Source organism: Sebastes umbrosus, chromosome 17, assembly GCF_015220745.1.
Source record: "Sebastes umbrosus isolate fSebUmb1 chromosome 17, fSebUmb1.pri, whole genome shotgun sequence".
In the NCBI taxonomy this organism is placed as follows: domain Eukaryota; kingdom Metazoa; phylum Chordata; class Actinopteri; order Perciformes; family Sebastidae; genus Sebastes; species Sebastes umbrosus.
In genome coordinates, this window is record NC_051285.1 from 22,551,328 (window position 1) to 22,576,307 (window position 24,980).

General features: G+C 38.8%; 1 protein-coding gene across 2 annotated transcripts; it reads left to right on the top strand.

Moving 5' to 3' along the window:
• Window positions 1–6,147: 6,147 nt before the first annotated feature.
• kif4 (kinesin family member 4) lies at window positions 6,148–24,354 on the top strand. Of its 2 annotated transcripts, none has more exons than XM_037749411.1 (31): window positions 6,148–6,369; window positions 8,546–8,687; window positions 8,869–8,980; window positions 9,262–9,452; window positions 9,585–9,674; window positions 9,861–10,027; window positions 10,344–10,438; window positions 10,599–10,718; window positions 11,189–11,364; window positions 11,464–11,525; window positions 11,637–11,769; window positions 12,573–12,631; window positions 12,828–12,933; window positions 13,177–13,278; window positions 14,018–14,200; window positions 14,834–14,937; window positions 15,812–15,956; window positions 16,402–16,512; window positions 16,682–16,765; window positions 17,018–17,119; window positions 18,343–18,498; window positions 18,641–18,738; window positions 18,966–19,095; window positions 19,585–19,755; window positions 19,864–19,983; window positions 20,097–20,174; window positions 20,358–20,459; window positions 21,065–21,232; window positions 21,570–21,695; window positions 22,858–22,968; window positions 23,407–23,619. In XM_037749411.1, exons 2-31 carry the CDS (start codon window positions 8,565–8,567, stop codon window positions 23,617–23,619), a joined length of 3,738 nt encoding a protein of 1,245 aa, XP_037605339.1. In that variant the 5' UTR covers window positions 6,148–6,369; window positions 8,546–8,564. The 2 variants fall into 2 exon arrangements, with proteins under 2 accessions (XP_037605339.1, XP_037605340.1); XM_037749412.1 differs by having other exon boundaries at window positions 6,149–6,372; window positions 8,548–8,687; window positions 23,407–24,354.
• Window positions 24,355–24,980: the final 626 nt, after the last annotated feature.

Sequence of the window (24,980 nt, forward strand, 5' to 3'; positions counted from 1 at the left end):
CAGTGATTAATACACATGGCAACAGGATCAGCTGACGCTGACCGTGGCTTGACTCATGATGATGGGTATAACATTCATTTTAGGGTGTGTTTTCCTCCCCTCCCAGGCATTCAAAATACTTATGTGGAATCAGTTAAATACCTCAGGGGGTGTCAAACTCATTTTAGGTCATGGGCCACATGATGATCTCAAGTGGGCCGGACCAGTGAAACCATATTGTATAATAACCTATAAATAACAACATCTCCAAATGTTTCCCTTTCTTTTAGTGTAAAGAGGTACATTCTGAAAATGGTCACAATATTAATGAACAATCCATTTACAAAACAGATGGTGAACAACTTCTACAGTAGCTCATCTTTTGACTATACGACTAAAAATAAACTGCTGTTTATCTTCTCTGTTCTCAGTTGTCCTTGCAAGTTCTTTTATTCGCCATGATGAGTCTGATAGTGCCGCCAAATATTATATTCCTTGAGCACTGCACACTGGCTTCCCTTTGTGAAAAATGGGAACTGGTCCATATTTCTTGACACTCTGTATCTACTTTTCTCCTTTTTGACGAAGACATTTTCCACCGGTGGCTTTTACATGAACAGTAGCCTACACTTGTCAGTGTTGTGTTATGTGGTAGCCTGTATATACTGTAAGTACGTGGGACATATAATAGCGTAACCAGCATAGGGCCTGCTACTCTTATTAGGAAAGCACAGCCACCAGTGGACAAATAGGAATAGCAGTGTGTTTTATTAATGTCTTCTTTGCAGTTTTCACACTTTGCAAAGTGGACCTTTTGGCGGGCCCAGTTCTGGCCCTCGGGCCGTATATTTGACACCCACTAACCTATATGTTTTATTAAGTTTGAATCTGTGTAAGGCTGCCACTGAAACAGATTCAAGGCACAAATGACTTTGACAGTTGTTTTTCCATACTTTTTTTTCAATTGAATTAATGTGACATTGGTCAGGAGAGATATATTTGATAATCTTTCTTCAAGGTTTATAGGCCAAAATTGATTAAAAGAACTTAGGCAAAGCAGCATATTTCGGGAAAAAATGATTAGTTTATAGTGTCCAAGCAATCATCAGTCTTCAAACCTCTCAGAATAAATTATCTCAGAGGAAGGCGCTCTCTGTCGTTCAGCATTTAAAGACCCATCGACAGAGAACCTGGTGAGATAATGTTTAGAGCCTGCAATATCCTCATTTTCTTTATGTGTGATTCTCATAACAGGACCAGTGGCAATTAAACTGATGTAAACGACTGCAATATTGCAGTGCCAAAATAGTGCTTGTGCTTATATTAAACTTATCTTAAGGGTAATGTGCATGCGGTGTCCAATTGCTTCGTCTTTACCCCCATTAGATGTCAAATCCAGACATATTTGAGTTTATCATCTGGGCCAGAGCAGTAGAAGCAGCAACCCACAGTCACCCCTCCCATGTGCCTCACTGACTCAGCATAAGGCTTCAGGCCTGTTTGAAAATGTATAGCTAATTATTATTGGCTCTTGTGGATATTGACTGAGCGTTTGCCTGGTAACAGGCCTCCTAGGGCAGACTAAAGTACATATTAGGATATTAGTTTAAGCAATAAGGGATATGGTGTAACCATCATTCTCTTGCACGAATGACTTCCATGCATGTTTTCTGTTTAACTTTCTTCGAAAATGAATCAAGAAAACATTACAGGATTGCATCAGTATTACAGGAACTGATGTGATAATTGATTGCCTGATGGGGATTTACTTGTTTTAGACTCATTTTTGGTTTTCATTATATTTGTATTGTAAATTAAGCAAATGCTCTTCTAAACAAATGACAGCAAAGCCCTTGAAAGTCACTGTATCACGTCTTTCCCATTTGTATTCAAATGCTGTTGCAGTGGGGTCAACTCTCCTATGACTTTCCTTATCTGTGCAGGTTGTTTTGAGATTATTTAAACTATAAATAAATAAATAAAAATCCAATGTTTTCATTTTTATGATAACAAAAACTGCAGAGGCTAAGTCAACAGAATAATGTGGAAAATGTCCTCAGCTGTGTCGTGATGTGATGCAATACAATATGATAACTTTATTGTCACAATCAGTACTGTAATGTCAAGTCTATAGATTAAAGGTGCTCTATACAATATTCAGAGCATTACTATAGCAGCAAACATCTATTTGCTATGAAAAGATATAGTGGATTATTACACTGCGTTGTTGAATACTCTATTCTGATTGGTCAATCATGGCGTCCTGCAGTCTGTTATTTCTTTATAGCAGTGTGTAACAGACCATTGCTATGGGCGCAGTTCTGATGTCCAACTCTGGCAGACCGTTTTTGTGTCAAATTATTGATTTCTTAAGTAAGTAGCCGTGTAATAAGCGGGATGATATACAGCTAGCGGGTCATTGTTGTGGAATAAACCCCTTCAGGGCGATGCAAGACCCCTCCGCTTGCTGCCGCACCGTCCTTTTTGGGTTTATTTCACAACGGTCACTATACATTATCCCTTACGTAATGTCTACCTGAGCAGAGAAAGAAGTCACTCTCCCTCTGTATATGTTGTAATCTGAGCTCCTCCATGTTTCAATGGCATAGCTGGGCCGGCCGCGGATGCTTTTAGTGCATGTTAGTGCATGTGAGCGTGTCCCACTGGCCAGCTCATGGCCGCTACTTTGCACTGCACTGGTACGGCGGTTACAGCTGAGGGCATCGTCACGCGAGTGTAGCACCCATCCTCCGGTTCCCCCCCCCCCCCAGATTAACACTGTTTCCTCTGTCAGCAGTGTTAGCTGTGAGCTGCCAGCTCAGCTGTCACCATGTTGAGAGCCGTGCGGAGGCAAGATAAATGCTTCCAATCTTGCATTTAGCACCTTTAATTAGCTCTGATGTGGAATTTGATGGGTGACTTCTTGCTAATATTTCAATGAGTTCTACAGCAAAATGCTCAAATTCACTCTAATTAACTGATACGTAGATTCTATTGTTTTAGCTACTTTACTTAGATTGCAATTCTTTTTATCATATATTACATTTTCCCCAGTTAATGGGAAACGCCATAATAGAACGTTTAGCTTAGCAGAGCATGAAGCTGGTATGTACACATGGCTTAGTGCAGCTGAGCAGAGTGTATCCTCTTCAAAACCCTATTCATGCAACCATTGGATTTCAGGCATGGATGACTGCAATGCGATCCACCCCGAGCAGATTATCTTTTGAAACTACAACAGGAAAGAGGGAAGCGGGCTGAATTTCCTCCCATTCCAGCTACATTATTAGAGTGGACACATGCAGTTCAAGGTCAAGGTGGCTTTATAAGCCCACATAGGCAATATTGTCTGCATTTTAATCTTCCTATTTAAGGCAAAATTCCCACATGCACAATCATTATTTAGTCAAATATATATAGCGACAATAGACTGGTTTATTCCATTCATTCGCTGTCTGTTCTATTCTTGGGAGCAGAGACAATCTGGCATGTTATTATTGGGCCTTGTGGTGGAATTTCCCGTACAGCAGGAGGACTCACTCGCCTCAGAGTCTATGTGTACAGTAGCAGACTGAAGACAGAGAGTGAGCCATGATGATTCAAATAGACAGAAAGATCAGTAAAACTTCACTATTGCTTCAAAAAGTCTGAAAAGACCAAATAACATTGCATACACCACACCCCTGGTTGAATATAGATGTATTTGGATAGGTCTAAAGGGGATATTTTTACTTCCTTGTGGCATATAAAAGCTATAGTATATCAATATCAATATATATACAGTCTCCTGCTGAGATTCCTGGATATCAAAATAATCATTTTCTGTTGGCCAATGTAATCTTTTGGCACAAAATCTCTCCGCCCACTGGAGATTCAAGGCACTCTGAGTTCCCTTGTGTATTATTATATCTGGTTTCAACTGCTCAGTAATGGAGGATAAATAATCAATATACAAGCCAGGAACCTGCAGCCTCAAAAGACATTTGACAACATTTTTATTCAACATGATGTAACACACGTCACCATGTCACTCCCATAGCTAATGCATTCATACTGTGAAAATGTGACATCATCGTTTGTATGTGGGGTCAACGACATCTGTCACAGGAGGGGTGGAGGCTGAGTCAGACATCTGTGTGTTGGAGAGGATAAGCTCTATCAATGTTGTTGCCGTTTGTGGTCACAAGGTTGAGATCATGGATTGCACAGGATCCAATTACAACAGCACCGTGATGCTTGTTTATCCCATACAGTTAATAAATCCTCGGATGTGTGGGCAGGACAAAATGTGGATGAAGAACCATTTTGGTGACACAGAATTGTGAAAATCATTTTTTTGGTGGGATTTCTGGAAATACTAATGCAGCACACAAATGCAAAACAGATCCATGCTCTGACTTCTGGCACTATATTGCCTGCTTAGCTCTCTCTCTCTCTCCCTTGCAGAAACCTCATCACTTTATCTGGACTCAGATGTTTTTCCCCTCTGGCTCCCAGTGTAATGACCTTTCTCTTCCGGCCAGAACGGAGAGTCACTCCCCATTTTCCATCATAGGGCTGAAAACTCATCTCATTAAGAGGGATGTCATGTCACCCACTCAGTTTCCTTTCCGCCGTATCGTCATCCTCTATGTGCACTTACCTAAAAAAAAAAAAAGAAAATCTCTCCTGACCTTTTTTATTTCTTAACATGGCATGTCTATCTTACTCAATTACTGAGTCGCATGCTGTTGCCAGGACAGCACTGACGCTTACTCTCTTCACTCTGCCTCATACCCTTGTTTTGGTTGTTGTGTAATATTGGTCATAGGAATTGAAATGTAGAAAATACCCTCATTGTCAGGTAACAACAGTGACTCATCTGTAGAGGATGGAACCTGCCAAAATAAAAAAAAAATTAAAAAAATGAATAAATGCGTACATTTAAAAAGAAATTTAAAAAAGAAATGCAAAATAAACAAATAAATAAAAATATGAAAAAATAGATAAAAAAATTATTGAAATTACATACATAAATAAATAAAATGGCAAGTTAAACAGAAGAGTAAATAAATAAGGGAATTAATACAAAGATAAATAAATAAAGAAGCAAATTAAAACAGAAATATCAATTTATTTCACATTTTATTAATTAATTAATTGATGGCTACATTTATTTTTAATATTATTTTTGCTACGTTTAATGACATTTATTTATTGAGTCATTTATTTATTTATTCATTTATTTTTTTTATTTTGGCAGGTTCCGTCCTCCATAATTCACCTCATGCCTTCACTCTGTCATAAAATTGTTCATTCAGCTTCAGTGAGGTATGTTAATCCTGCAAGCTTGGGTCTTATGCAAAGCAAAAAATCAACTCAGAAATGCATTTGGTTATTCATTTGGTCCATTTGATTAATACTGAATACTGAACCTCAAAGTCTTGATGAATTTGTTTAGCACCCGAGCTCCTTCAAATATATCCTGAATACATTTCTGAAACAGCTAAGAGGGAGGGAAAATAAGCAACAAAAGGACACCATCTCAGCACTGGAGAGCTCCTTCAGCGACAGGCTGCTCCACCCAAAGTGTGTGAAGGAGCACTATCACAGGTCCTTCCTTCCTGCAGCTGTCAGACTCCACAACCAGAACTGCTCACAGTAGACCACTTACACACCAAAAAACTGACAATAACCTGATATTTTCAGGTGGAATTTCATTCATTCATTCATTCTCACTGTGCAATATCATTTTCCACTTGTGCAATTTTGTTAATAGCCTGTTCATTGTCAATCCTGTATATACTGCTCCCATTTGTATACTTCCTTCTATTTAAATGGTTCATATTTTGTTACACTTTGTTTAGCTCTTTTTTACTGTGTTAGCTGATGCATCTTGTTTTTTTGCACTATCCCCTTTGCTGCTGTACACTGCAAATTCCCCCACTGCAGGACTGATAAAGGAATATCTTATCTTATCTTATCTTAAATAACTAAATGAGGAGCTGCATGTGTGTTTCATGTGTACTGTAGAGTAAAAATGATCAAGGTGAAAGAATAAGGCAGGAATGAGTTTTGTTTTTTTTCATGTATCTTTGTTGCGGTATTGTACAAATAGTGTGTTTCTTCTTTTATCCTGTAGAGGTCAGTGATGCTGCTGAGCTGCGTTGACTCTACCATAACATAGACGTAGAAGAAGAAGGAGGAGGAGGCGGAGCTTGATGTTTGAAAGTGGCGGGCAGTAACAACACTCAGCTCAGAGGAACCGGTTACAATACGGGCTGAGGACAAGAATTAATGGAGTTAAAGTAGACGCTTTATTAAGAGTTTTTTATATTAGTGCGGAGCATTATCAACCAGAACCGCTGAATGCAGTCTACGTGATATTTAAACGTTGGAGGAAACGGGGAAAAGGTACGTTAAGTTAAATTCAACGCCTTGCTAATAACTAACTATGCTAGCTGACTAGCAAGTTAACGGTGCGCTGACGTCAACTTTAATTATCATCCGTCAGCTGGGATGAAGACAGGTCGTTTGGACTGAGTAAAAGTACATTTCCATATGAACTCTTGCTTTTTACACAGCTTGGTTCTGATCTGTCTGAACTCAAGGATGGACTTTAGGCTATGATGTCATCCTCAGATTGATGGTGAATAATGGACCAACTCCTTGGACACCATGACAACAGCCAGGGGAGACATGGGGGGACACGATTCACCACTAGGAAACATAATGCTACTCCCAATTAAAACTGATTTGGATGTCTCAAACTACAATATGCGAGTGTTCAGTGATAGTGAACCTACTGTAGAGTGTCTTTGACGTTATTAATTGTGGAGACAGTTATTCACGACATAATTTGAATAGCACATTGTAATTCCTTTGTTAAGGTAGATTTGCCCTTTCATTTCAGGGCTATAATCCTGGCCACTGTTGTAACTAGTAGTCAGTTTACATTACTTGCCTTGCAACCACTGGCACACACACACACACACACACACACACAAGAGATTTGTGTTGTTATTTTTTTACTCCCTGGTGTGCTCTCTGTGCACATTTTTTCAGGTGATATTATATTAACTTTATGTATGTCCAAGTTATATGCAACACTAATGTATATACCATTCAACCATAATACCTGAATTCAGTATGACTCAATATACTGATGTCATGGTTTAATATTTTTTAAATACAGCAAAAAAATTGTAACTTTCAACTTTATCAAGTTGTGATGTCTTTTGTTGGTATCATACAATAAAAAGTCAGCAGCAACTATTGTTATTTAGATCTTTTCAGCAATTGATCTCTAATTCCTCCTCCAGTATTCATGCAATACATGTCTGTTCACATGATGTTTCATCATTCATGTCAGCACTGAAGACAAATATATGGAATCATATATATATATATATATATATATATATATATATACATATATACATATATACATATATCATCAAAAGTCAAATGTTCTGGAGAATCTTCCTATTTTAGCAGAGAATGAACTACTAGGCTATCTATCAGAACTCCCCAAAACGGATAGCATTGCCATCTGAAAGGACTAAGTTATGTTTAGGATCATATTAACGTTCAAGTAGTTTATTGACAAAAGTATTTTGAATAGGCTGTTATGTTGTGGAAGCGCTGTGAATGTGAACAGACCCCCAAGTCATGTCACATGGTAGCACATGTCGGTTGGATGATATTACAACTTAAGGGGCTGAAACTCCACAACCAAACAATGTTGGTTACATTATCCTTCAGTATTTAATACTCTTATCAACATGGGAATGTGCAAATATTCTTGCTTTTAGCAAATGTATGTATATATTTATTATTGGAAATCAATTAACACACAACAATGACAAATATTCTCCAAAAATCCTCACAGGTACTGCATTTATCATAAATAATATGCTCAAATCATAACATGGCAAACTCAAGCCCAACAGGCAACAACAGCTGTCAGTGTGCTGACTTGACTATGACTTGCCTAAAACGGCATGACATTATCATAAAGTGGGCATGTCTGTAAAGGGGACATTCGTGGGTACCCATAGAACCCATTTTCGTTCATTCACATATCTTGAGGTCAGAGGTCAAGGGACCCCTTTGAAAATGACCATGACAGTTTTTCCTCGCCAAAATTTAGTGTAAGTTTGGAGAGTTATTTAGCCTCCTTCTCGACAAGCTAGTATGACCTTAAGTATTCTGGTTTCATATAATGCCAGTATCTTCACTTTAGCTTTAAAATTAGCCCGCTACAACCGTAGAAAGTGGTATTAAAGAAATTAGTGGCGTTAAAACAAATTTGCGTTCACTCTGACAGCCCTAATTAAAAAAGTGGTTGCCACTGATGGCAACCAAAGGCCAAGAATTGGTTGCCAATTTCTCAAACCATTGCTGTTGAGCCCTGCATTGCAGTCAGTATCAATACTTAAATTTGAGTGCTGTCACTTATTGAAAATGAAGGTTTTTCATAGTTTTCTGTCCATTCAAAATATTTCATGACATGTTATCTTGCTACATGACTGGACTGCTATTACTTGGCTTCATTATGATAACCTCTTGTGTTTCTTTTATCACTAGGTATATAGTCTTGCATCATGACGAATGAGGATGCTAAGGTGATCCCAGTGCGGGTTGCCTTGCGATGCCGCCCGTTGGTACCTAAAGAAATCAATGAGGGATGTCAGTGCTGTCTCACTTTTGTGCCTGGAGAGCCACAGGTGTGTGCTCAACAACAGTTTAGGAAAATACTTATTTCCGGTCTGTTTCGGAGTAATGTTTTGTACCACGACCATTATATCCACGTTTATACTGTATAATGTGTTTGTTTTTTTCTTTAAAGCCCATGCCACTACAGTATGCAGTATGTGTAAAAATAGCTAAATTGTTGTTTGTTTTCAGGTGATCGTTGGCACAGAGAAGGCTTTCACCTATGATTATGTATTCGATCTCATCGCTGAACAAGAGGAGGTTTTCAATTCTGTGTCCCCCTTATTGTGTGGGCTTTTCAAAGGTAGCTAGCTATGACTTTTAACTTTATGATTTATTGAATTCAGTAAGAACATTGTTTTTTGTATTTACCCCCTTCCTGGGAGGTTAAAGTGCAGGTTGGGCAACATAAGATTCATGGGTTTTCTAAGACACTTCAGTGGGGACTTTACTGTCCAGTGGCTGCACACAAATGAAAATGAAAAATATAATTAAAATGGCTAAGATGTCAAATTATTATAAATATCTCTTTTTTTCTTGTCTTTTGAATCATTTTGCATGCTCACTAAATCGTCCTTTTTGTAGGCTACAATGCCACAGTTCTTGCATACGGACAGACGGGGTCAGGAAAGACCTTCTCCATGGGAGGAACATACACATCAGCTCAAGAAACTGATCCTTCAGTCGGAGTTATTCCACGAGTCATCAGAAGGATCTTTGAGGAAAGGGAGAAGAGGACAGACTGTGAATTCTGTCTGGCAGTATCCTACCTGGAGGTTGGTGAACATGTTGTTTACACTGTGTTTTTATGTCATTTAGAAATGTATTGTGGCATCCAGCAAATGTTATTTCATTGCACAATGGCCTTTTAAAATAATTTACTTAAGCTTTTTCCTTGTTTGAAGTAGATCTATAATGAAGACATATTGGACTTGCTGTGTCCCTCAAAAGATAGACCTGGCCTCAGCATTAGGGAAGACCCTAAAGAAGGGATTAAGGTGAGAGACTGACATGTTTACAAGAATGAACATACATATTGTTGCATTTCTTTGAAGCTTAGAGTAGATGGAAATATAAACCTCATTCTATACCTTAGTGACATCTTTTAAATCGGTACATATTTTTAATATAATATGTCATAGTGTGCCAGCTTTTGTTTTTATTGAAAATCACCTGTTCTCCAGATCGTGGGTTTAACTGAGAGGCAGGTGTTCTCTGCCCATGAGATGGTGGGTTGCCTGGAGGTTGGAAATTCTGTTCGCACCGTGGGTTCCACAGCGATGAACGCAGCATCCTCACGCTCGCATGCTATCTTCACCATCACACTGGAGCAGCGCAAAGGGAAAGACAAGTCAGTTTTGTGCTGTTTTCTCACACTATCACTTTGGCTAATATTACTCCCCATTTAACCATAAGGCTGCATTCACACCAGATCAGCGGCGTGACGAAAACGCACAAACAAAGGAATTGGTTGTCATCAAATGGATGTTTAATTTTGACTAAAATTTGATTTGACTTGATTCTCGTGTTTATGCTGCTGTTTTTCATAAAGATAGATCCTATATGATGTCTCCCCTGAAATTAGTTAGTGTATGAAGTGAAGGCACACAAAGCAACATATTGAAATCACCATCTTAGCTGAATATTTGTGTTATCTTTTGTTGCAGAGCCGACTCGGTTGTGTCAAAATTGCACCTTGTCGATCTGGCTGGTTCAGAAAGGCAAAAGAAAACTAAAGCGGAGGGAGATCGCTTAAAGGAAGGTAAAGTAAATATGCTTTTCTTTAGTTTTACTCAGTCAACTCTCAATTTTATGATTCTCCCAATGAATGTAGTATAATATTTCTGTGTTGTCTCTTTGTATTGTAAAAGTGCCCTTAATAACAGCATTTCTGTTTTGATGCTGTTCATTTTCATCTTCAGGCATCAGCATCAATCGTGGCCTTTTGTCTTTGGGTAATGTGATCAGTGCCTTGGGGGATGAAAGCAAGAAAAGCACCTTTGTTCCTTACAGAGACTCCAAGCTCACCCGCCTGCTACAAGGTAAGCTTTGATTTACATGTTCAAAAGTTACTCAGTGGTCATTAGTCTCTGATACCATCCTCACTTTGAGGCCCTTCAAACATGAGCAAATCATGTTTGTAAAGCAAACACTAGGCTGCTTCTCTAGGCTTTTATTGTCCAATGGAAAATGTTTCAATTTGCTCTATTGATGGCGTTGTTTACTGGCGAACTGTAGTGTTGGTATCATAGACTGTATATATGGATGGACGATGCGTCTCCACCTCCTTCCAATGTACAAAATTAAATATCCTGGTTACTAGAGCTGCCCTCTTGAGATTTTGATAGCTTAACTTTCTATTTGTTTAACGCAAAAATGGCAGCATTACTTGTTAATACACATCAGAACAGGCAGGCGTTCAAAGCACCAAAGATGCAACATAGTAAAAGACCGAGGAATGATTTTACTAAGCACTCTTGTGAATTTTTTTTTTCTTGTTTGTCATCATCAGATTCTTTGGGAGGCAATAGCCACACTTTGATGATTGCGTGCGTCAGTCCTGCAGACTCAAACATGGAGGAGACCATCAACACGCTGCGATATGCTGACAGAGCTCGCAAGATTAAGAACAAACCTGTAGTGAATGTTGACCCCAGAGCTGCAGAGATGAACCGTTTGAAACAGCAGGTACAGAAAATGTTGAAGATTGATAGGACAGAAAGTGTACACACCTTAGTTCTTCCATTTGAAATATAATAAATGTCCAAAATGTCTTGATTCATACAGCTTCAGGAGCTGCAGGTGATGCTGCTTCATGCCCGCGGAGGAGTCGCCCCGGTGCTCTCTGGGTAAGACATAAATTTTCCAAATAAGCCCGTGTCCCACCAGGATGTCTGATAACTGCACCCAGGGTACGTATTACCCATAACGGTAAAGGTCGCTCTGTCCCTCTGTTACAGGCCAGAGTCAACGGAGAAGGTGACTAAGCTGCTGGAAAGGAATCGCACTCTGCAGGATCAGAACAATAAACTAAGCAGGGAGCTGAGCGAGGCAGCTGGACATACCGCCCTCATGTTTGAGAAGATCATTATGGTGAGCCAGACCGTAACAACATGCACTAATCCTTCCTCCAAAGTCATCATTGAAAGCTGATGGAAAAACTGTTACTACGAGTGGTGATGTGTTCCTTTGTACCTATGGGTAGCAAAAATTGAAATAAAACACGTACTGGTTTAAAAAAAACTAAACTTAAAGGACCAATATGTAATATATTTACTGTAATAAATCATAAAATGTCCATGATATGGATGGCTTCTTTGTCAACAACACTGCAGCCAGTATGTTCTCCTTTTGAAATTTCCATTCCGGTTTCGGAACGTCTGTTTTTGTTTTGGCTGGTGTGATCCCGTCCACAGTCCATTTTGTCACCACGTTGCCACATATGAAACAAATTGGCATACAAACACAGCCTTCTGCAGCCATGGTAGCAAGCAAACAAACTGGATCAACAGAGATTACGTTAACGTTAGATTTTACCCGACCTGAAAAGCCTCGGCACATCTCTCTGTGGTCCGTGTGCAGCTGGGCTATCAAGGCAACGAGTAATTGAGTCACACAGCCAGTAAAGTGATTCCGACTACTGCTGGTGACCAGAGGTTAACACATTCGTGTCTAGAAGTTAACCCTCAAATTGTGAAAACGTTGACTGCTATCAGCCACACCGGAGGAGCAGATGAGCCATGGCTCCATGTTTTGAATTTGGACTAACACTAGCTGTCAGCGCTACATATTGCTCCATTAATTTACACAGGTTTATCTCTTTTAGATATAATTTCATGTCACTGTTTTATTGTCTTCCATCATGTTTATCACATTGTGTTTGCTTTATTTTATAGACGGAACATGCCAATGAGAAACTACAGAGCAGAATAGAGCAACTGCGGGACCATGCAGCGTGAGTTTACAAAGGCACTGAGGACGGGTCTAACAGCTTAAAGAGGACACAGAATACTTGAGCTGTTCTTATTGAAAGCTTTGTTGTTGTTTTTTGATGGCCTGAGGCAATTCTGTTCATGATTGCAGCAATTTTTATGTTGACATCTGCCACAACGATCATATTAAGCCACACTCTTTATGTTTATTCATTTCAGATGTACAGTGGATCTTGAGAAAGTGTTGGAGACACTGGAGGACCAGGAGTTGAAGGAGAACATTGAGGTGATGAAGAACTTGCAAGACATCGTCTTGGAGCTCAAGGTACACAAGTCGTCTTACATTGTAATCCACAGCAGTGTGTAGTAATGCTGACATTTACATTGGACATTATATAGACTAAATTAATTCATTTTAAATATAATTAATGTGACAGTACAAATGTTTTTTGTGGTCTTTTTTTATTATAACTTATGTAGCAAGTAGAAAAAAAATGTAAATCCAGCACTGTTGGTTGGACGTTTGTAATACTGAATTTCATGGTTTCCTGTTGTTGGCTTTTCTAAGAATGAGAGTGCAGGCATCGCAGCTTCCATCGATGCCATGGCTGCAGGAGAGGATGGACCTGAGGTGTCCGGGAATAACAGTAAAGATGATGAATCCCCATCAGTACGTTGACATTTTTTTTCTCTTATTGTTTACATTAGATGATGATTAAAGGGGCTCTATGTAAGAAACAGAATTTGCTTTAACAGTGACACCTGTGGCCGTTAAGTCAACAACAGTCAGCGCCCTGTGGCTCGCGCTTGCACTACGTAGACGCGAGCATCGTGTAAAACAGTGAGGCGACACACACGAGACGAGACGGGATTGACAGCTAAAAACCACAATATCACTATATATTTCACATGCTTGGCAGTAATGTTAGCTTACCTATCTAATAGGACTTGGCGGACTCCATTTCTAACCGAACGTTAGCTACGGTTGCACGCTGTTAGCCCTTAGGCGGAGCCGAATAGAGTAAAGGCACTTGCGAGCGCGCATGACGTCACATCTGTAGACAGCAGTCTACAGGCCGATGGAGGAAGGTCTCATTTTTTAGGCTCGGTTACAACCTGTTCACACATTGGCAATAAATAACAATTAAAAAATGTTTATACGTTTAAAAACTCACATAAAGTCCCTTTTAATATCAAAGATACTTTACAAAATTGAGAATTCTGTAGTGTTGTGCTGAATGTGCACTTTTTGTACACCGTGTACTGATAATGACATTCAGTATTTGTTGTAGTAACACATTTCTTTTCTTGCACGCACGTATTAATCAAAGAATAAAGTCTTTCTCCTCAGCCCTTATTTCATTTATGAAACAAACTAAAATGTCCCCCACCTCTAACACATTAAACAGGACGTCACTGGCATTGTTGGCAAGGAGTCCTCGGAGGGCTTCACAACCCATCATGCACTGCGGCAGGCCCAGCTCTCAAAGGAACTGATTGAGCTGAACAAAGTGTTGAGCTTGAAGGAGGCTTTTGTGAGGAAAATGTGCCAGAATGACACCCAGTTGGAGCCGATGCAATCAGAGCACCAGGTAAGAGGATTTAGTTTTATTCATTTCTGACTCTCACAATAATCTAAAAATAATAAAAATTTCAGTTTGTTAATTAGATGCATCTTATTTGATTTTGTGTTCGTTTTTTTAAGGAGATGCTGCATATTATACCTTTTTTAAAGTTACAATGAAACAGAAGTTAGAGCATCTTTGGCTTCGGTGATGTGATATTTTCCCGGATGAAATTGTGTTCAGGATTTATTTGCGAGAGGGATTTAAATCAAATCCTACAGGTGTGATTGGATCGCTCAAAGTGGCTTAGCGAATATAGTGTGTTGGAGGAAGAGGATGTTGTTCTTCCATTAACTTTTTTGTGGATACATATTTAGCATATAACAAGAGATGAATGAACAATGAGCACAGGGACATAAGATTAGATCTTGCAAAACACATTTTTGTTTCCACTACGTGATGCCGTACCATCCACTAGTTAACGTGAGCTGTGTGGTGCGATTGTTATGGTAACACTAATGGTACTCGGTTCCCATGAGAATGGGTTGAACGAGTTTAAAGCATAGTCTTTTGTGTGATTATATTAATTATGAGCCATATTATTTTAATTGTTGAGAAATGATTGACAAGTTTTAATCTTCTTGGTATTATGTGTTACAGAAAAATGTACAGTGTCTTCAGACTGCAGTGGATTCTCTGCAGAAGGAGAAAGAGGATCTCGTTTTGGCACTTCAGTCTGCAAAGAAAGACACGAACCAGGCGAAGTATGAACACTTAGATTTGTTGGCTGTGGGTTTGGTTGTGGCTGTAGCTTCATAGTTTGGCCATTATTACTAATTTGTTTTGACATAAACTTCATAAGTATGACTGTCAATTGGTTAAAATATTTAATCTTGATTAATTGCATGATTGTCCATAATTAAAATTGATTTTAAAGGGAGATTTGTTAAGTATTTAATACTCTTATCGACAGGGGAGTGGGCAAATATGCTGCTTTATGCCAATGTTTGTATATATTTATTATTGGAAATCAATTAACAACACAAAACAATGACAACTATTGCCCAGAAACCCTCACAGGTACTGCATTTAGCATAACAAAATATGCTCAAATCATAACATGGCAAGCTCAAGCCCAACAGGCAACAACAGTCAGTGTGCTGACTTGACTATGACTTGCCCCAAACTGCATGTGATCATCATAAAGTGGGCATGTCTGTAAAGGGGCGACTCGTGGGTACCCATAGAACCCGTTTTCATTCACATATCTTGAGGTCAGAGGTCAAGAAACCCCTTTGAAAATGGCCATGCCAGTTTTTCCTCGCCAAAATTTAGTTTTAAAATAAGTAAAGTGGAGCGTTATTTAGCCTCGTCGCAACAAGCTAGTATGACATGGTTGGTACCAATGGATTCTTCAGGTTTTTTAGTTTCATATGATGCCATGTATCTCCACTCTAGCTTTAAGACTGAGCCTAGTACAACCTAAAAATCGCAAGTTGCATTAATGAGTTAAAGAAATTAGTGGCCTTAAAACAAATTTGCGTTAACATGTTATTATCGCGTTGACTTTGACATCGCTACTCATAAGCCTTACCTTTTTACTTCCTATTTCATCTGACATATTCTACCTTATTCTAGACTCAGTGAGCAGCGGAGGAAGAGACTGCAGGAGCTTGAGAGCCAGCTGACGGATATGAAGAAGAAGCTTCTCGACCAGTCCAAAATGCTGAAGCTCAAAGACTCCTCCGTTAAGAAAGTTAGCAATCTCATGCAGGAGATACAGGTAACCAGTGATTTTCTTCACTCTCCTCCTCATCCTCTGATTGTGAGGAGTGCATTGTGTATGTTAGGTATAGATATGCATTAATACCATTTTGTATGGATGTTGGAAGATTTGATCTAATACCATAACTGTGTACATGAACCAACATTATTGTCATAATGATGCATCACAGAACTAAGTAGTTGGGTCAAAAAGCTATCTCAATAATATTAAAATGTACTTGTTAATCTATTTAATGTTGCATATGAACCAAATAACAGCGGCGATATATCTTTGATGTATTTTGCCAAACATTTTGGGGCAGAAAAAAGTCTTTGTAAAGACCAAAGGATATGAAATCTTTTTCTACTTTAATCACATGGCATTACCATGAGCAGAGCCTAGAGCATTGCTGATATTTGATACGATGCCAAATCCAAGCCACAGTAACGCTTTGTTCTCACAGGGTATGAAGACCCAGCGAACACAGCTGATGAAGCAGATGAGGGAGGACTCTGACAAGTTCAGAAACTGGAAGACCAAGAAGGACAAGGAGGTGCTGCAGCTGAAGGAGAAGGTGTGTGGAGATCAAGTTCCTCGCTGCAGGACATTTTCTTTAATCAACATTTTTTATTCATAAAATCATTAAATCTTGCTGCTAAATTCTTTTTTTTTTCTGTAACTTATTCATTTAGATTAGACTACTTGGCTTCATGAAACCCAACTCTTTTTTTTCTGTTTTACAGGATCGTAAACGCCAGTATGAGTTGCTTAAACTTGAGAGGGATTTCCAGAAACAAGCCAATGTCCTGCGTCGTAAAACTGAGGAGGTGAGGCCTCTTGGTCTGTCTGTGCAATTTAATTTACAAGCTCTACAAGTAAATCTGCTGGATTTCATATTTTCAACATCTATTAAGTAGCAACTACTGCTACAAACCTGATTTCAAACCTCTGAGTCACTCCCCCTGTTTTTCAATTTCTGCAAGCAATTCAGTCTGAATATTAAGCTAATGTCAGACTGTTCGAATTAAGTGTAACTGGAAATGATATAAAGCGGCTTATTGCAAGTTTTTCCCCTTTAGGCTGCAGCTGCAAACAAGCGGTTGAAAGATGCGCTGCAGAAGAGAAGTGAGGTAGCAGACAAACGCAACAGAGGAATGGAGGGAGCTGCTGCAAGACTTAAGGTAATAAAACTTGTTCCAGGGCTTCTCTGTAGTCACAAAGACTTAGACTAGACTTAACTAAGTGCAATAAAAAAAAGCATTATATCTGAGCTCTCCCCACCCACACACACACACACACAAGAGTGGAAAGCAGAGCAGGGGCCACAGCGGAGAGAAGGAAACAGACTTTAGGTTATATTTCACTGCAGCTGACGACAGTGCTCGTTATCCAATATGTGCAACAAAATCGACCCTTAAGGAAGACATGAGTATGTAATCAAACAGCTGTTGAACAAGCAGAATATAAACTCGCAGAAATGCAACGTCTTAATCCGCTGCCGGAACGTTTTACATTACCATACAGAGCTCATTATGCTAATAGAGAATTGTTGTGAACAAGCTAAAAAACAAACAGCAATTGTATGTAACGGTTTCAGCCTTTCTAAACGTTATATGTCTCAAATCATAACATGGCAAACTCGAGCCCAACAGGCAACAACAGGTGTCAGTGTGCTGACTTGACTATGACCTGCTCCAAACTACATGTGATTATCATAAAGTTGGCATGTCTGTAAAGTGGAGACTCGTGGGTACCCATAGAACCCATTTTTAGTTACATATCTTGAGGTCAGAGGTCAAGGGACCCTTTTGAAAATGGCCATGCCAGTTTTTCCTCACCTAAATTTAGCCTAAGTTTGGAGCGTTATTTAACCTCCTTCCCAAGCTAGTATGACATGGTTGATACCGATGGATTCCTTGGGTTTTCTAGTTTCATATGATGCCAGTATCTTCAAACTTCAAACTGAGCCCGCTACAACCTAAAAATCGCAAGTTACATTAATGTGTTAAAGAAATTAGTGGCGTTAACAAATTTGTGTTAACGCGTTATCACGTTCTTTATTCTAGGGATGGTGGAGGCTCTAAATAGGTATGTTGTATTAGAAAGAAAAAAACTGGTCCACCAAAAATATGTTTGCCCTCTCAATATTTTTGTATTTGTAAGATAATCGACCCTGAAATTCCACATCTCTAATTATTACTGACTGAGAATTTAACCAACAGTTGCAAATATGTTTGAAGGTGTGAAATGTTTCTGCGTAATCAAGAATATTGACCACTCTTTTGAGAATATGACGACTGATTTTACTGTATGGTCCATATGTAAATATAAACCCCCAAAGGAATCCACATTAGACAATGAGAATGTTGCTGCCTTAACTCTGTGACTGTATTTATGTTTCCAGAATTGGCTTCTCAATGAAGTGGAGGTGATGGTGAGCACAGAGGAGGCCCGGCGCCACCTCAATGACCTGCTGGACGACAGAAAGGTCTTGGCTCAGGAGATCAACCACCTCAAACAGCAGATCGAGGCAGGGGACCGACCCGCTGCCAAAATCAGGGTGAGATGAAAATTCTCTGTCGTTGAGCATGCACACTTATGACGAGAATACACACAACTGAGAATAAGTGAGACATCCAGTGCACCAGCGATGTAGAAATGTTAACAAATGAACCAATTCTTTGTGGTGTCCTTCCATGCAGCGTCGGACGCTGATCATCTCTGAGCTGGAGACCCAGGGGGCGCTGGAAACGCCTCTGACCAAACAAGTGGAGAACCTGGAGACAGAGATGGGTCTCAGGTGAGTCTGACAAAGCCACGCTGAAATGTGTCAAGCATTCATCGTACTCGTCTACACATCATTAAATGCACTCACTGACAGCTATATGTGGGTTTTATTTCATGTCATTGCTGTAAAGATTCTGTGACTCTTTCAAACCACAATATCAGTTGTAGAAGACACTGAATTAATTTTGTACGTTATTGCAGGAATTGTTCAGATTTGCAGAGTGATTTGTCTTTTAACAGGAATGCCCAGATAGCCGACCTTCAGCAGAAAGTTCTTGTCGCAGACGGCGAGGGGCGTTTGAAACAGCGTCTCGATAGCATCACAAGCATAGTCGACGCCAGGTATGCCCTGAAGCTCCTCATGGCTGAGGTGAGCAAACGCTAATACATCATTTTATATTCACACCTGTGTGTTAAAGGGACAGTGTGTAGGATTTGGCAGCATCTAGTGGTGTGGTTGCAGATTGCAACCACACCACTAGAGTACCCCTCCGCTCACTCATCCCTTTCCAAGACTGCTGTAACGTGAGCCACCGAGTGCAAAACCGTGGTAACGCTTGTCTCGCTCAGAGCCCATCCTCACCATAATAGAGTGCTATAGGAATGAGGTCTAAAACCCGTAAATGAGTTCTTCCGGTTCCCTTTGTCTGGAAGTCAATGGGTTTTTAGTTAGATGTCTGAAATAAAGTTTGTTGTTAACACAAGCTTAAGAGATTTTAACGTTTTGTTCTATGACATAGAACACATCAAAAAATATACCACTCGAAATGTAACACACTGTTCTTTTAAATTAGTAATAGTACATTCATTTGTTGCCTTCATGTTTCCAAGAAACATAATTTTTTCCCTTTTTATTTAGCTGGTGTCTGCTAAAACAGCCGGTGGCAAGCTGGAGAGCGAGCTCAAACAGGAAGCTGGGAATGGCCAAGATTTAAGGAAGATGCTGGCTGAGGAGAGAAATGTGATGTCAACCATGGACATGGAGCACCAACAGCAGTTGGTGGAACTAGAGCAGAGTCATCAAGAGAAGGTGCTCATAGCGTTTACTCTTATACCAATTTGCATCTCTTTTTAGAGACACGCATAACTTGTGAAATGTTCTGTTCTATATATATTTGTTTTTTCCCCCTTTATACAGGTCCTTTACCTCCTTAACCAGCTGCAGAGCAAACCCATTTATGAAGAGTCCAACGAAACCAAGCGGAAAGATGAGGAGAGTGCAAAGGAGAAGGAGCTTCTCCAGCGCCTCAAAGTTCAGGTTTGTATCCACCAGCTGAGGAGTGTTTAATCAACCTTTCGGCTCTGCATTTCTCCTTGTTTTTAGGAGGAACCAAAAGTTAAATCATGTGGTTATTTGTGACATCATTTTAGGAAGAAGAGCTTGAAAAGCTACGAGAATTAAGTGAGCAGAATCAGACGCTGTTGGAGCAGAATGACCAATATAAACAGGTAACCGTTTATTGTAATGATCAGATGACAAATCATTTGCATTAGACATGAATTAATTACGTTAAGCATTACTGCAGGCATGAAACACTTACCATGGAAGAGCACAGATGTGTGTGTGTGTGTGTGTATGTGTGTGATCTCAAACCCAACCATGTCTAAACCACGTTTTGTTTTTTTCCACAGAAACTCTCATTGGTCCACCTGGCAAGTGGAAAGAAAATCCTTGTGCCCACAACCACCAATGAAAAGAGCCAAGATGACTCGTTTAACTACATTCCTCCAAAAGTAAGTTATTACAGATATTCTACCTTCCTGTTGATCTTGTTTTTTGTTTATACAAAGTTATTTAAGTTTTTAATGTAAGTTGGCTAATGTATGTTATTTCCCCATAGTCACTGAACATGTTTTAGTCAGTTCTAGGACTGTCAATCAATTAAAATATTTAATCATGATTAATCGCGTGATGAAAATGGCCATGCCAGTTTTTTCCTTGCCAAAATTTAGCGCAAGTTTGGAGCATTATTTAACCTCCTTTGTGACAAGCAAGTATGACATGGTTGGTACCAATGGATTCCTTAGGTTTTTCTAGTTTCATATGATGCCAGTATCTTCACTCTAGCTTTAAAACAAGAACCTAAAAATCGCAAGATGCGTTAAAGAAATTAGTGGCATTAAAACAAATTTGCGTTAGCACATTATTATTGCGTTAACTTTGACAGCCCTAGTCAGGGCTTCAATGTTTAACTGAAACCAAGCGTGAATGATTCTACAAACAATATCTTTGATATGAAGAAATAACTAGATGTGAAATTGTTTGATTGAGAACTTGGTGGATATTCACTATAAAGTCCCAAGTGTGTTGATTTTCTTTCGTGTTCTCTACTAATCAGCCTAAAGGGAAACGCATCACCACAGCTAAAGCAAGGCAAAATATGGCCATCGACATCGAAGAGCTGATGTCTTCTAGTGAGGATGAAAATGAGGACGAAGTGGACGAGTGGCATCCTGAGAAAACTGAGAAGGGACGCAGAGCCTCAAAGAAAGCAAGAGCAACTGGGGTAAGCCTGGGATTAGGATTGGGGTTCCACTTCAAACTGGTCTTTGAAACTGAAAGATCATGAAAGATGTCAAATTATTCAAAATGCACTAGATAAATGAAAAGCAGATTAGTGCCCTCCAAAGTCAACTTCTTGTTCATTTGAGCATTTAATCTTATCTAGTTGCATCTCTATTTAAAGGAAGGCTAGTAATGAATCTGCATACTGAATTTGTATGCATTACATTGTTATAAGAATTATTAAAAAGTACACATTTCCTGTAAATGTTTTTTTTTAAGGATCGGGATAGTTTGGTTGCTTATGATGCAAAGAAATATCACGATTTCTCTTTCTTTAGTGTGCGTGTAAAGGCCGCTGCGGCAACAAGTTATGCAGGTGCCGCAAAGGAAAGCTGACATGCGGCGAGAACTGCCAGTGTGACCATGAGAAATGTCGAAATATGGATATCCAGGTGATCACTGAGGTGAGTTATCGAACGATTTCCAGTTATCTACAGATAATTTACACTATTAGTGTGACGTAGGAACATTTTGAAAATATTTAATTTTACAGTAGTTGCAAAAATTACTGATGTTTCATGTGACTATATCACTCTTCAATTTTCTGTTTTCGTGTTTGTATATCAGACTGTTGATAATAGATCTGTGCTGAAACATCTGTGAGTTGGATAGACTTTTTTCATGGCAGACATTTTGACAAGTCATAGTAGGAAAAAAAAACAGGTGACAATTGTCAGGATAACTACACTGAACATTATGGCAAACTTTAATGCAATAACTGCTCCATACCAAAATGCTCATCCGAATGAAATGTTACTTTAAAGCTATAGTTGGTAACCTTAAAGGTTTGACTGATAACATTTTTATGAAGACGAATATTTAAAAAAAAAAAAAAAATACATCCACCGAGCCTTTAGAAAGGTGCCGAATAAAAGTATGGCTTTTCCTGAAAAAAACTATTATGATAGTGAATTAATCATTTTTTAAAAATTTGTCTTGTCCAAAATTAATGTTTATCTCTGTGGAAGACATCTGACGTTTGATTCCCACTTCTAACAAGGCTTGTGAGCCAATAGTAAAAGAACGGTGGTATCATGTGGTATCACTGGGTCGTCAGTTAGTGTTGGAAAAAACGGATAAATGGCCATGACAACGACTTGTTGAGAAGTAAATGCAATGGAACAGGGGAGGGAGAATACGACATCTAGTGGTTGAATGTTATCAATAGCACCTTTTAATAAAGATAACCTTTTGTCATATTTGCTCAAACTGTCACTATATCCTGAAAGTAGTACATGAGACATATAATCTGTGAAAAAATTATGTTCCTGTGTCCTCCCAGTGCTCTTAATGACATTTTGAATATTTCACCACGCCCGAAGGAAAACAACCAATCAGAGCAGAGGAGTCTGTAAAGTAATAATTGATAAACCGTAATAATAACTAATAATAACCTGATACAAGTTTAACAGATTACTATGAAATTTGGCATTTATTGCCACAAAGGTCTTTCATTGACAATACGTTGATTTGCTTCGTTGAATGTATCGGATGCGTTGATTAAAATACAATGCAGAACAATAAGAATTGTTCTCAGTTTTGGACTTTTTGTTGTACTCATTTCAGGACCCAAGTCAGACAAAAAATGTTTCCAGGGACTCTCTTCAAGATCTCACATCCGTCAGCCCTGACAACATCACATTCTTCAAGCCGCCGTCTTGTACACCCACGACGAAGGTAAACTGGCTCCTTCTGAAGGAGGGAATGATTGGCATGCATGTAGCATGCCTGTTGGGCTTGAGTTTGCCATGTTATGATTTGAGCATATTGTTTTATGCTAAATGCAGTACCTGTGAGGGTTTCTGGACAATATTTGTCATTGTTTTGAGTTGTTAATTGATTTCCAATAATAAATGTATACATACATTTGTATAAAGCAGCATATTTGCCCACTCCCATGTTGATAAGAGTATTAAATACTTCACAAATCTCCCTTTAAGGTTCATTTTGAACTGATAAAGAAATGTACGATTTAATTTGCGATTAACTATGGACAATCATGCGATTAATCGTAATTAAATATGCAATGCGAATATGCAATGCTTGTTGCCACTGGAACTTTTAAAGGATGCAATGCAGAACGTACTAATGGTGTACTAATGCGCATTATTTCAGGTGCTAAAAGAAATCGGAGACATGGGACACACCACTGCAGACCTGAAGTTGGTCAGGAAACCCATCTTGTCCGAGGAAGAGGAGGAGGAGGAGGATGGCGACGACGATAAGGACAGAACAACAGTCAGCTTCCTCAAGAAGAAGAAACGAATCCTGACGAGTTTTCAGAACAGTTTTTTCTCCGGATGCACTCCGATCAGAGAGGAATCTTAATCAGGACAGAGCAGGGTCAGCCTTTTTACCTTTCCTTATGTGTGTCATTTAAATGTTCTGTCAACGTGTTTTCTATGTGACTAAACTGTCGTGTACTGTAACATGAAAAGTAGCTGTTGATTCTAAGACACTTTGTTTTCTTTAGAGGGTAACTGTGAATAGCATTGAATCTTTTACTGGAATTCACATTGAAATGATCAAGAAGCCTGTACATAGTATTTTAGTTTAACGTGATTATTTCCTATAAAGTAAGACTAAATTTGTTTCGCTAACTTGTAAAATCAGTCGTCCACCAATTCACAGTCGAGCAGTTTTACACGAGTACTATTCAACACATCATTATAACACGTCTTGGGGAGCAACCTTTTAGGTTTTTATTGTGCTTTTACTATCGGAGCTGAATAAAGTCTTACAGTCAAATCTTGTTTTTAAAGAACAAACTGTTCTTTTTTGTCTGAATGTGTACCAGTGTTTATCTCAGTGAAAATAATTTATTTCATTCATTAGTCTTTTACAGTGCTACTTCTTAGCGGCAGTTAATCTTCGTGGAAAGTTTTTTTGACATTGAATTAAAAAAGTTAAATCTTAAACTTAAATACTGCATTAATATTATGCTAATCTAAATTTTTACTTTTGGTAAGGGTTACTTTTACCCCATATTGAGTGGTTTATACTAGCACACACGTTTATTTCCCACAAATGCTCAAAAGAACAAAAATAAACCACAAAATCACATTATGTCTTTGGTTGTTTTGAATATTGCAGTTTTTCATGTTTTGCTGCTTATTTTCTTTTTCTTTCCATCCATTTCTAAAATGACTTAAACACCTGAGGTGTTGTCAAGACCACAGTCAGTGCACTGGATCTTATTGGCTGTTCTTTTATGAAGTTTTACTGTCGCACATGTTTTGTGTCTATAACAAAAGCCACAAAGTTTCTTTCAAGCGCTTTCTGGGAGGTTTCCTTCAGGCAGAATTATTAGCAGAGAACACACAAGTATTTCCTGACACATGATCCACAACATTTTGGTGAGCGCCATTTCTATGTTCCATGTTCTTAGAATGAGATGAATAAAATAGTGCAGTTAATATACAAAATGTACAACTGAGTCGTGTCTGCATCATTGTTGAATGGTTTAGGAGCAGATGTTTTTAAAGTATAACTGAATTTTGGAAACCAATTAATTTTCTTTTTATCAAGCAAAACTGCTAAACATTTAAAGGATCTCTAGAGGATACTCAGAGCATTAATATAGCAGCAAACAACTATTTGCTATGTAAACATACAGTATAGCAGAGAATGAGAGTTAACTGATGAGGTTGGTTTGCAATGACTTCTTTTGGACAGCAGAGGTCCTGTTT